At 45.2% G+C, this 13,474-nt stretch overlaps 1 protein-coding gene across 1 annotated transcript; it reads right to left on the bottom strand.

Annotated features, from left to right (window-relative positions):
* Positions 1-4,338: 4,338 nt before the first annotated feature.
* Positions 4,339-13,261, bottom strand: LOC144719579 (thioredoxin-like). The gene is made up of 5 exons (XM_078595648.1): positions 13,040-13,261; positions 10,648-10,752; positions 8,572-8,634; positions 7,316-7,381; positions 4,339-5,207 (listed from the first exon to the last, which is right to left on the bottom strand). Exons 1-5 carry the CDS (start codon positions 13,220-13,222, stop codon positions 5,145-5,147), a joined length of 480 nt encoding a protein of 159 aa, XP_078451774.1. The 5' UTR covers positions 13,223-13,261; the 3' UTR covers positions 4,339-5,144.
* Between the last annotated feature and the right edge of the window lie 213 nt (positions 13,262-13,474).

Below are 13,474 nucleotides of genomic sequence, written 5' to 3'. Positions count from 1 at the left end.
CTCTTTATTCACAGATGTCCAGTAGAGGAACGGGGTAAGATCGTTATAACAACAAACAATACAAAAGCACAATAGCAGTGCAAAGTATAGAAAATGGTAAGTAAATCGCTTTAAAAACTATAATCTTACCATGTTAAATGTATTGACCCCCAACCCACCCAGTGGTAGGGTTAGGGTCACTACCGAAATCTCCCGATTACACTGAGCTGGACTCAACACATTTGTAAATAACAGTGACTTCAAAAGGAACAAAAAATATGAGGGCCATTGCCTGAAACGTCACCACGTGTTTTTGTTCCTTTTAAGGCCACAGTGTTGTTGACTAATGTGTTGAGGTGTGACGATTATCTGAACCGGTCCTGGGCCTCCCCTATGTCGACTCAGCCTCAAACGAGTACCTAGTGCAGTGTGTAAACATCACTATAGGGAGACAAAGACGGCCGGGTGTGATGCTGGCCACCCACCGCCGCATAGGTGCTACTCGCAAACGGCACTTGCCCCAACAGCATGTTAAAGCTACACGGGGGAACTTTGTTATATGCGCACCACTGCCAACGCAGTAGCAACATCGCCGAATGATTGAATGTACCGGATTATCCACTGCTGGATGAGCACCTCCCCACGACGTTGCGGGTCGTCGAGGCTTTAATTTAACCATACTTCACTTCGCCACGCGGGTTCGTTAAAGGTGTGGGATATGCAGAAAGAACGTGGGATAATGCCGCTGCAGTAGAACACAGGTCATCCATAATAAAGTTGTTTTTGGGGTTAGATCACGTAAATATAAATGTCTCGTTAAACCCGCCACCATCCGACACGGACAATTAGTAAGGTTTGTGACGTAAATAGAACGTGCCAATTAGTTAATACTTCGGCACACCGGTGTGTTCGAGAGTAAACCTGCAACATTTTAAAATCCAACATAGGTACAACAATGGATGTTGCTGCAGCACGGCCATCTGGCTGGCCACCACGTGGCACAGCAGCTGCCTCCTCACTGTCACGTGGCTTTTGTTTTATTCCTTGAAGCTCTTACCGACTCCCAAATCATTTGTAGGGGGGCAAGGGGGGTTTCCTGTAGAGGGAAGTTTAGCTGCTGTCATTTATAAAGTAGAGCCCTCTTGTGCAGAGCCTTAGCTCACAATGCCCCCCCACCCCGTCCTTCCCCCCCAAAGCTCAACCTCTCTATGTGTTGTGAAGAGGGTTTGTTGGTGGATCGCATACATGTTGTGAAACTCCTTTATCCATGGGCTTTGAGGTTTTAACTACCTTGCCTGCTTTACAGGAGGTCCTGGTTTCGATCTGTTATATATGTAGTGAGTCCAACTGAGTCGCAGACGTCTTGGGAGCAACACTATTTATTTCAGTAACTCAACATGACATAACACAACCTACACTTGGGTGTTGAATGCTCATCTAGCCACGCTACAGCAGAACTAGACACGGTTTGCTATCCCGGCCCGGACCACAAGCTGGGTCCCGGACCGCGTGGCTAGAGGCTTCTTTTACCCGACGTGGATCTCCAGCAACACGAAGAAGAACCCCGAGCCCCACACGGGGCCCCCATTATATCGGCCTGGGCTGGGGCTGGCTCCGTCCCTCGCCCCGCCCACTTTCTAGATCTCTCGAGCTCTTTCCCGAAGGCTCCCCGAGAGCTCTTTTAGACCACGTGACCGCCCAGCGGCCCCCGTCCACCGGTGACCCCCCTCCAATATCATCCGGTCACGTGTCGGCAGGTCAACCAGCGTATCATGCCCCAACGTAACCCTGGCTGGCTGACGCTCCCTCTCGTTCCCTCAACTGGAGCCCGCACCGCACACTCTACGTGGGGCTTCCGCGTTGACCAGCGCTCACCCAAGCCCCGCTAGGGCTGGTACTACGCCCAGTAAGCGGACTACACACAATGCCAACACATTACCCGCCGTGGCTTTGTAAGCCCGGCACCACACAGTGACAATCAAAGTCACTATATATTTGTAGTTTGCGTGATCTCTCTCCCCATGGTCGCGTGGATTTATCTCCGGGTCTTCCGGTTTTTCACTCCACGTTTAGAATCAACACGCGTTTAGAGTATGTGGATGCTATACATGTCCACATGAAAAGCCACTTCGTTGAGCTATCATTTGTGGCCAGGTCGCTTCTTAAAAAGAGCTATATAGCTCAGTGGGCCTTAACATGGTCAAATAAAAAGTTTAGTCATACACTGGCTCACAAGGAGAAGTCAATATAGCTAACATGTGGACTCCACCTGTGCCGGATGTATGGGATAGAGGGTTTCCCCCTCGCACGTGTGAGTTTTGTCCAGGTGCTCCGGTTTCCTCCTACATTTATAAACACTCAGTATTATTGGCGCTGGCTCGTTATGTGTCTGCCTTGCCGCTTGTCTGTGGTTCCTCCTCGCGCCTCTTAGTCGTCCTCTATGAGTGTGCAATGCATTACAAGTTGAAATTATTGTTTCCAAAACATCACCTGTCATATACTTTTTCCTTTTTAAGGCCACAGTGTTGTAACAAATGAGTTGAGTATTGTGTGTGTGTTATTTCTGCTTGTGTAGACGCAGCAGCAGAAATCACCAAATAATTTGTCCAGATAAAGACGAGAAAAACAATGGCCATTTGCTCCAAGTTTGTTGTTCAACTGAAGGATATCTGTCGGAAGGACACATCACAGAGTATGCATCCCCAAGGCAGGCATTTGAATGTGGACCGGTCTCACAACGATGGCATATAGTGGTGAACGCTTTTTGGGGAAAATGTACATAATGCAGAGCAACATAGCTGTGTGCCTATATATGTCATAATTACTGAAGACATTGAGTGTACTGTCAGCAATGGTTTCAAATCGACACTGCAGCCCTGTTATGTTGCCGCTCGCCGTTTCCTCCCCGCTCGCGTGAGCATTGTGATGGTCCTCTGAGCAAGAGTCAAACAACCCACATTGCCACAGCTGGGGCGACGTAGTCTCGTGTGAGTCACTTAAATACTTATGAAGAGGGTCCTGTCAGAGAAGTTTTGCCAGATACCTCCTTGCTGCTGAGAAATACTTGCGCGTGGAAAAGGAGGAAACCGAAATAGCCGGACATGGCCACACTCAAATATTGGAAGAAGTCAACAGCCTACTTTCTGTACTGTCTTCTCCTGGAAGCTCCAGGATGGACCCTCCGTGCCCTCACTGTGCCAAGATCTGCAGGTCACGGATTGGCCTATTCACCCATGGCCAGCCAGGTCCACCTAACAACACAGACAAGTGACACCTGGAGGGAAATCATACTCGACTACGAGGGATCCCACAAGATCCCTGGTGGCGCAGGTACGTGTTTCACTCACGAAGATGATCTCCTCTGTGATTCACAATCCATGCCCGCCAAGTCGAGGACTGCAGGTGCCCTCCATGCGTTGCTACAACCGCACTCTGGACACGCGCCGTGGAATGATTCACCCTCCGGTGATTCCATCGTTCATCACGACTCAGAGTCGCAGTTCAATTTAAGAATGGGGTCTTTGTTTGTCCTGGTTTCACCGTCTCCATTGTTTCTCCTTTGTTCTACTCTGTGCATCTTGCCAACATCGTACATAGTCCATGGTCACGTGTGGATTTAATGCGGGAATCGTGAGCAAAATATTGGGAAATCAATGCACCCACCCTTAAATCTTAAGGAAATAATCTGGTTAAGCCAAATGGTGGTTGAATCCAGAAATTGAAGGTTTTAGAAACCACTAAAGTAAAGGCGATGTTTGTATTATTTTGAACTTCTTTAACACCGTATGTAGCCAAACGTGCTAATAGGAGGTGCAACAGCCTCACCTTTATGAACTTTGTGCAGCTTGGCGTATTCATGATGTGGAGTGGTGGTTGGCACATTTGTGCTATGAACCTGGCTAGTGTGATTCCCAGCCATGGCTAGCATCAGTGGCAAGTGATATCCGAACCTATCCTGTGCAAAATATTAATTAACTTGCCCTCAACGGCATGGTGAAGCATTGTCGAATAACCTCCATGTAACACAATTTTGCAGCTATTTTCCACATCAATGTCAACCCACTAATATTCATAAAAATCTGTTCAACAGTTTTTAATCATCAGCAGCCAGGACTATACACTGCTGGATGCCTATCCACTGCAGTTTATAAACCCAAATAATAAATGTTACATCTATCGTAACAATTTATGTTGTTAAACCAGCTGTAGTTTTTGGTACTTGCTAATTAAGTGGCAATTGATATGACATTGCAAAGTAATAAATGCAAAGGTGATCACACCTATAGGTTTTTTAAATTATAGATTACATTGGTAAATATCTACGTTTTACGAAAACACCTTGACGCACGTAAGCAGCTGTGAGCTTGTTACCAAGTTGAAAGTTTATTTTGTTGAACTGGGGGACAACTCAAGAGACCAAGATGAGTCTCTCTTTTGCAAGCGTGACTTGGGGTTACCAACAATGACAAAGGCAAAAAACCAGTCAAATAAAGTACAGCAATGAAGCGAATAGAAATCAGAGCAGACACGGAGATGACTGCGTTATTGGCTGGACCACATCAAGCAACATTGGGGGCTCTCTGCAAATGTCATGGGGAATTCCTTGGACATTTAAATTACGTGACCAATGATGATGTTGATATAAGAAACACATGTGATCGATGTTTTTTTAACGGCACTACGTGTTAAAACGCCAAATAAATTCACCCAATCATTTCAGTGCAAGGCCATTCAAAACGGACATACTTATATGCATGATGTAGGTTTAATTCAATGCAAATGTAATCATGGTAAATGATGAACTTTTTTAGAGGGGGTCATTGTTGCCAATTCACCTAGGTCTGGACCCAATACCACTTGAGTCTGCCACCTTTGAGGTCCACAAAAACCTGGAAATGTCAAGGGAAGAAGAATAACTCACAATACCGAAAGACAGGAGAACAGCATGTGATGTCCCAAGAAGACTTATAGACTGCCAGTGATGATTATCTCAAAAAGAGGATGTTTCTAGCAAAAGCAGGACAGGTGGCAACCATAACTAAACAATCTCAAGCGCTCACAGTGAGAGAAGCCCATTTCCTTGCACATTCGGTGCCACGATTACACTTTAGCCATGTTTTCCATTCCGTGCTCTGACTGAACCCCTTTGCTCCCATGTGCCGTGTTTACTCGTGCTTCTCTATCCGTTTTCTCAGGTTTCCTAGGCTCGCACCCTCCAGTTTGTCCAGCTGCAATGAGATAGAAGAAAGCATGAACGCATTGGAGAAATGAAAAAAAACTCGGAAAGCAGCACAGTTACAATACCTAACCTACCATCGGGTGAAATACCCCAGACGGCCTAGGACAAACCGGAATCCATCATGAGCCTGTGGAATTCCTGCTACTGAAAGTGACCGAATTTCTGGGAGAGATTTTCTGGCCAGCTCCTCCCTCCGTCAGCTCCACCCACTATTAAAATAGCCACGTCCACTCAGTCACTATCCCGCCCACACAGCGTGTGGCGTCCTCCTCACTCAATCTGACTTTGGCCCCATGCACTGCTCATGGGTCACGTCCACTCCCCTGCCAACCCCGCCCACTACTCCGGGACAATTTTCTGGTTTTCACAAATGCTTTGGGACGCCGGGAATATGGTTTGTGAAGCTGGGACTGTCTCAGCCAAACCGGACCATGATTTATTTTATGTATGTTGAATTTCTTTCGCACCCTACATAGCTAACCGTGCTAATCGGAGGTGTGGCAAGACACTGGGTTTAAAAAAAAAATTAATGTCCCGCTGAATGATATTTATTCCATTAAACACGTGCCGCAAAATCAACATGACGGATACCAATTTACACTTGAAAAATATAAATAATCTGCTCACTGACAGAATAAAACGTCATACATCCTATATTTATTTTCTGAATAAATTCATTTATGGACCTGGATCTTGTGTTTGTTTAAGATTTTGGAAATCTTTCTGAAAGGATATTCGGACTGTATTATCCGCAAAGCTTCTCCAACCATGGAGAAACAACCCCCTGAGACTCCGATCAAAACCATCACGTAACCATACATATCAGGCATTACCAAAAAGATTTCCAAAATCTTAAACAAACACAAGATCCAGGTCCGATTCAATACAGTACACAAAATCCGTGATCTAATCCCATCCGTAAAGGATATTATTCCTGACATGCAATACCCTGGAGTCTACAAACTGAGTTGTATTTGTGGTGATTGTTACATTGGGGAAACGAAACGACATATATCGGACCGTATTCGCGAACACAAGGCAGATCTGAAACACGGCAGAACGAAGTCTTCCGCCGTGGCTGATCACTGCTACAATGCTGTTGGCTCTCATGATATTGTCTTTTCCGAGACCAAAGTACTCTGCAAACCGTCAGGCTACTATCAAAGGTTTGTTCATGAAGCCATCCAGATATATAAACAGACATAACTTCAACCGAGAAGATGGATTCAAATTGAGCAGTCATTATTAACCAGGTACAATCTTAATTACTTAATAGTTTGCTTTCATATCCGCATCTCCAGTTTCTTCAGCTCATTGCCCAGCTACGGCATTGTTTCGAACTAGCAGCGTAATCTGCTCAGTCGGACTATCGCCACTCCCCCCTACCCCACACCCCTCCACCCTCTCCATCTCTCGTCCCTGGCTCCTCCCCCCCCCTCTTACCTTATATAATCTCTTGTCATAAGCAGCTGTCGTGCCCACTACAGCAAGTTTGTTTCTTGCTGTGGCGTTCCCACCTGATGACGGACGCTTGTGTTGCTTCCAAAACGTCGTGATTTAATTTTTTTATATTTTATTTTATACCTACGTGACTTGACCGAAAGAACCAAAGAGTATGGATCATAGCAGTCACGAAAACTTCAGATCTAGATGAATAGAAAAGCATTTTTGCATTTCTAAGATATTGATATCAGGTTGAATTTCTTTTTCAAAAATCCTCTAATATCGATCCAGTGTGGAAGATTTGGTTCTTAGAAAAATTGTAGCCTTTCATTCTCGAATTGACCATGGCGTAATTTAGCCACTAGTTACGTGCTGTGCTTCGCCTGTCATCTGCAATTTTTTTTGTGGATTAATGGAATCGCGTGGCTAATTCCTCCCGTAATCCGTGGCACACTGCGTCACCGCAGAAGAGAGGTCTTACCTCCGTGGTGCACAGCGGATTACAGGATCCATCATATGGTTCCCCCTGTATCAACATGGATGATTGGATTTTGGCTGTAAAATTATTTTCGATTGGTACAGATATGTACAAGGCAGTGTGAATGATGACGATGACTATGATGAGCGTTGGTTCATTTTCAATTTGATCACTACCTGGATCCCGTCCTTGACGAACACGAATGTTGGCATGCAGGTGACGCCGAAGCTGCTCAAAAGATCCTGCGTGCAAAGAACAAAAACAGACATCAGAGAGAGAAATCATCTACAATCAGTGAGCCCCAGCCAGTGGAATGTGGAGTGTGTGCAATGCACAATATCAAATCATTCTCTCTGCCGTGGAGAATATTCAGGCCATACAGCATGATGGAAACAAATTGCACAACATGACATTACTACTGTAAGCAACATCTAATCACTTTACGCATAACCGTCGTTAATTTATTGGCATAAGAGGTCAACCAATACTAAATTTTGTATTAGCGTGCATAATTTAATTGTTGATTCCAGCAACCATGCAGACACAGGGCAACATACCTACACAAACCCAACACTGGCATTAATACACGTACAAATACCTAGAAGTTAACCCTATACAAAGATCTCTCGGTGATGAAGGGCATTTCCAGAAACTTCAGCAGTTATATAGATTTGTTTTTCCTTTTATGGAAGAAGTATTGTTGATGAAGGTATTGAGTTAAATTATTGATAACTAGAGGCAACACTTCAAATATTCGCTTGAAGTTAACCACTCACTCAAACACTTACCTTGATATGAACATCATAGCCACGGTCAAATTATCTGGTGATGCTGCTGCGTTGGCGGTGGTGCACGAGCACAAATAACATTCGTCAATATCGCTGCGTGGCCTCAAAAGAGATAAACAAAAATATATAATATTCTTTGGTTCTTTCGGTAAAGTCACGTAGATAGAAAAAAATATCCCAAAAATAATAATACATATTATTTTATATTAAATATTACTTTTATTTAATTTTCTATCTATTATTTTCTATCTAATAAATAATTATTACAATTTTATTTTATATCTACTTGACTTATCTGCAGTCACGAAAGTTTTAAGTAAAAAAATATTTAATAGCTGACGCTCCAGGCAATGGTCCTTCATAGCACATGTGGCACATCTACTGGTTTGGGGATTGCACTTAACGCCATTTAAAGAGAATCACATTTAGTTAGTTACCTATAATAGTAGCTAACGAGTAACCGACAATAACTATCGCTAATCAACTCTCCGCAATACAAAAGAAGATGTTCCACAGCCTGCCTCACTGGTAATACTCAGTGTTATGGTTAATAATCCTGGCTGGCCATCAGATATTCAAGGCGTGTGTGCGCACTCGCATATGGGCACGCGTTTGCAAGCATGTTCGTGTGTTTAGCATCTTACCCCGGCCTCGTCCACATCGACCTCGCAGAACACAGCGTTGTACTCCTCCTTCTCGGCCATTGTCTAAACAAGTTCAAGTTCAAGTTCATTTATTAGGTGTAGCCCTGTGAGCCATTCGGCTCTTGAATCGGGTGCAACCGCAACAAACAAAAAACAAAAACATGAACAGAAAAACATCTTAAAGTGAATATGTGACTAAGAGCAAACAGCAATCCAAGAAAAGACAGCAAAACATTGCAGAAAAAAATCACCGTACACCAACGCTGTGTGAAAAAATCCCAGTGGGATGCAAGTCAAACAACCAACAACAACCACAAGACAACTTAGATTAAGGCCATCAGTCTAACTCTGTACGACAACAAACAAACATGGCTAAACCAATATACTTTTTCGAAATCACAGAGGGCACGACCAAAACATTTCCGTCATTCGTGATGACTTAAGGCTACGATTTTGTCGTGGTTGACTCAAGAGTGAAATTCACGGTCGAGGTTTCGAGGACACAGGAACACCACGGCACACATTCGAGCTTGCTCGATCTTCACGGCATACCGAAGCAACAAATCCTAACTGTGGCACGTGTGACTGAGGGAGTTGAGAGGGCCAGGGGTGGTGGCTGACGGCCGTCTGCCGTCGTGCTGGGCGTGCGCGACCAGTGGAAAGGGGAGGGGGGAGGAGTCGGGGCTGGATCGGCTACTGAACGACACGGAGGAGAGTTCGTCTGTCCCAGCGTGAGAACCCTAAGCTGCTTTCTTTTCCGGTGATTCTGACAATACCGAGGAAACACCGGGGACTTTGCCTTGCACCGGTTGCAAAGCGCTGACCAGGAGGAACTCAGTGTGAATTAAATAAAGAGGTTGTTTTTGTGCAGTCGTTAGTGAGACAGACTGGAGCAGTGTTCTATATTGCAAGGCCCGCGGGCCACTGGCAGCTCCTGGTGGCCTTTAGTGCAGCCCCTGACGTGGGGTGCCCGACAATACACAAATGTAAAAACACCCCTTGCAGCCAGTCACAAAGCAAGCAAAACACGTTACCGCAAGCCCAATCGGCCCAAGGAGCCCCCGAATTCATTTAAACAAAAAATAAAATAAATGGACCCGCACTTGGATGGTGCAGTGAGCCCAGTTTTTCCCCCCTTTCATTTGGGCCCCTGTCGCCTCGAACTTGGGGCTGCTATTCATGGAACTTTTGTACTCCCCCCCCCCCACCGCTTCTCCGTTCGGTGATCGGCGGTGCATCGTATCGGGCTCGTGTTGAATTATAATTAATTAATTAAAAGTGGAAAGATAAATACGGGCTCGGATTTTAATCCAAATAAATATGGCAACATTAACATAACAGACGCTTACGAATCTCCATCATCCGCATTTCTCTTCTCTCATGTAAACTCCACCTTCGTCTCTTTTGTTGTTCTTCCTCACACCTTCGATTAGCACGGTTGGCTACGTACAGTGCGAAAGAAGTTCAACATGCATTGTGCACATCTCTCTCGTGTCGCTATATTCATATGTCTTCTCTCTCTCTCTCACTACACCTTTATCGTTCGTCTACGTTTATGTAATCTCACCACATCTATATCTCTTTTGTCATCTCACGAGAAATGTATAAATCCAAAGCGGGAAGCCCAAATGCAGTCTGTTCTATAACGCGGTAGTAGTTGCGTTCCTGAAAAACACCGCGTTATGGAAAAATCGTGTGTAATAAATAATATACAAGATAGGTTAAAGCACAGTCCGTGATAACACGTGAGATGCGTACGCAGGCTGAACAAAAACTGAGGCATGCGGTTAGCTTCTACAAGGATCCAGCAGCATCCCTCCTTGTGTGATGTTATGCCAAGGCAGCCGTACAACTGCTTATTCCTACTCACGCAAAGTAGTTCTGTTTACTCGATCGCATTATATCCAATTCGCATCCGCGTTATGAAAAAAAAAAATGTGTTCCCTAATACATTCATCGCGCGATATCCAATTTGCGTTTTGAAAACCACTCGCTGTAGGAGAACAGACTGTTACGTTATCTTCTTCGGGCCCCCAGTAGGCCAACAACGCCACCGGCCACTTGCCCTTTACGTACGTGGTATGGTTGTTTGATTTGCTGGCATGGGCCGCACCACGTTGCCGTGAAGAACAGAATGATGAGACGGCTCCCTGCGCATCCCTTCAGCTCGTCATAGTCGCTCTGAGAAGAAAAGTAAAATGTTACATGCCCGGCGCGTGAGGCCAGCAGGGACTCAATTCAAACTAAACGAATAAAAACGTAACAACATTTGTTTATTTAACCAGATAAAGCCCACCGAGCTATGTGGCTCTTTTTCAGACGCGACCTGGCCACAGATGATAGCTGAAGGAAGTGGCTTATCATCAAGTGGAAATCTGAATGCATGTAGATTCTTAATGTGGAGGGAAACCCGGAGGACCCGTAGCAACATCCACCTAACCACGGAGAGAGAGAGACATGCAAACTCCAAATATACAGGCATCAGGGTTGGGATCTAACCCACGACCCCTGCATACCAGGCGAGGTAGTTAACATCTCGTCACGGTGGTATTCACCAACGCGATGGTGCTTCTACTGCAAGAGCACAGGCAGGGTCGTCTGTCTCGTCTTTCTTCAATGCCTTTGGACGAAATTTCTGTATCGACAATTTTCTTTCGCAGTCTTTTACAGTGCTTTTCTTTATGGTCTAAACTTGCGCATTATGGTAGCCAAATATTCAGGCGATACATGACAATGTTGAGGTCTGCTGGCCACGACGAAAGGGCTTCAGGAAAGAGTGTAGGATTGCTACTACTCCATTGAGTAATCTCATGCCAACAAATGTGTTTCTTTTTAAATCAATAATCGAAACGATAATTGTCGTTTCAATTATAATCGTAGAGTAATCGATTACTTCAATAATCGAATACCCCCCCCCCCCTCCAGCTCCCATAATCATCATCAACCCGCATCACTTAACTTAACCTCGGGACATGAGTCACAGCAAAGTGGAGTAGATATAAGACCATTACACGTAGGATGAGAACTAAGGCAAAGTTATTCCGTATTCCGAGCCAGAACCCTCCAGCCCCACTCAATCATCTCCCATCGTCATCAGCAATAGCACATTGTATACAACCGTTGCAAAACGTCAGTCTTTTTTGCAGTGGAGACTTGGGGGGAGAGCGACTGGGCAGGAGAATGGAACAATTTACCACGTGAACAAAGACAGCCGCCAAACACGTGACCACAATCAATTTTGACAAATTCGACGCGGCACGTTTGAGAGAAACCCCTATTCAGGAGCACTCGTCCCTGTTGGCAGGACTGAGCCAGTGGTGGAAAGTTCTACGTGTTGCTGTGGTAAGGCCAAGTCAGCCCGTAAGAACATGACCAATGTTCATTCCCCACGAGGCGGTACTCATTTTTATACACACTTTTATTTAACTCATTGTCTGTTGTTGTCATAGTTGTCGTTGTTGTATCCTCAAATCTTGTAACTCAATTTTACCCACTTCCCAATGTGGTATCGACTGCAAACTTCGTATACTTATGTCATACTGATGACAATACTATATTCTATCATAAAAAACATATTTTAAAACATTATTTTTTATATGTTATGTTTCGGCTTGGGTCTAATTGTCCACGCTCAACTGACGTTGGCTGTAATTGGCCACGGTCTCTTACATTATGGCAAGCTTCGGGGCCACTTCCTGGAGTTGTGGAGTTCTTCCATTACTAGTACGGTACATTTCATTAAAGCGTGTTTAAGAAAAAGTTTTTTTTTTTAATATTACTTATTATATACCCGCAATGAATGGGATGTTTGGCTTGCGTCAACCCCAGGTTTTAGACTCGTAACCTTGGCAGCGATGCAATGCTGCCAATCCACAAATGGACATTTAACCAATAAAGAGGCACCATTCATGGCTAAACCTGCACAGCACATAGACATGTATCACGCAATCCAAACAGATTGAACCAGTGGCAACCAACACAAAATGTGGAGTTCCTGTATCTCAAAGACAAAAATCCCCCGTGTAACCTTAACTGACTGTAGGAGCAAGTGCTGTTAGCGAGCACATATGAAGGCTGGCACGGCACACGAGCGAGTGGGTGGCCAGCACCATGCCCGGCCGCCTTTATCTCCCTAATTCTAGATTTGAAGCTTTCGTGATTGCAAGGATTCATATTCTTAGGTTTTTTTCGGTAAAGTCACGTAGGTAAAAAAATTAATAAAAGTAAAATAAAAATAAAATAAAAATCACGACGTTTCGGAGGCAACACAAGCTTCCGTCTTCAGGTGGAACCGTCACAGCACGATAGCTGTATCAAGTGAGAGAAATTCCAATTTTTTACCTACGTGACTTTACCGAAAAAACCTAAGAATATTTATCTCCCTAGTGGCGATTTTTACACATTGCACCAGGTACTCATTACACCCACCACGCGCGCAGACGCGCATTTAAAAAGATGCACCACTTGCCTGATTATGAAGATGTTTCAGACCCATGTTGGATGGTGGCGCGTGTCGACGGCTCCTGCCGAGGAGACGAAGAAGAAGCGGCGGCACCTGGCTCTGTCGAGAAGACGGTCGCACGGCGGCAGTGATGAACGAGGGCTGTGAAGCTGTGGGTGCGGTACCTGAGTCTCCTCCCAGCAGGGGCATTCAGCACCTTGCTTGCCTGTCCGCCCATCCCCACTACCCCCCCCCCCCCCAGGGCTCCCCGCCCCCCCCACGATGGAGCGTCTCACGCAAGGGGCGCGTGCGAGAGGCGTAGGCGAAGCTAAAATAAAAAAAAACTTCAGGTGACACCCATGCAGCTCAAGGTGCCCCTCCCCGCATTCATGAACACACGCACACACAAAAAAAACAGGAAGAAGCTAATAGCGTCTCGAAATCGGATGCGAATATTTCGTG

The sequence above is a fragment of the Lampetra planeri genome, chromosome 6 (genome assembly GCF_965212315.1).
Source record: "Lampetra planeri chromosome 6, kcLamPlan1.2.h2, whole genome shotgun sequence".
In the NCBI taxonomy this organism is placed as follows: Eukaryota; Metazoa; Chordata; class Hyperoartia; order Petromyzontiformes; family Petromyzontidae; genus Lampetra; species Lampetra planeri.
Note: the sequence above shows the minus strand (reverse complement) of the source record. Positions and strands in the feature narration are given on the sequence as shown.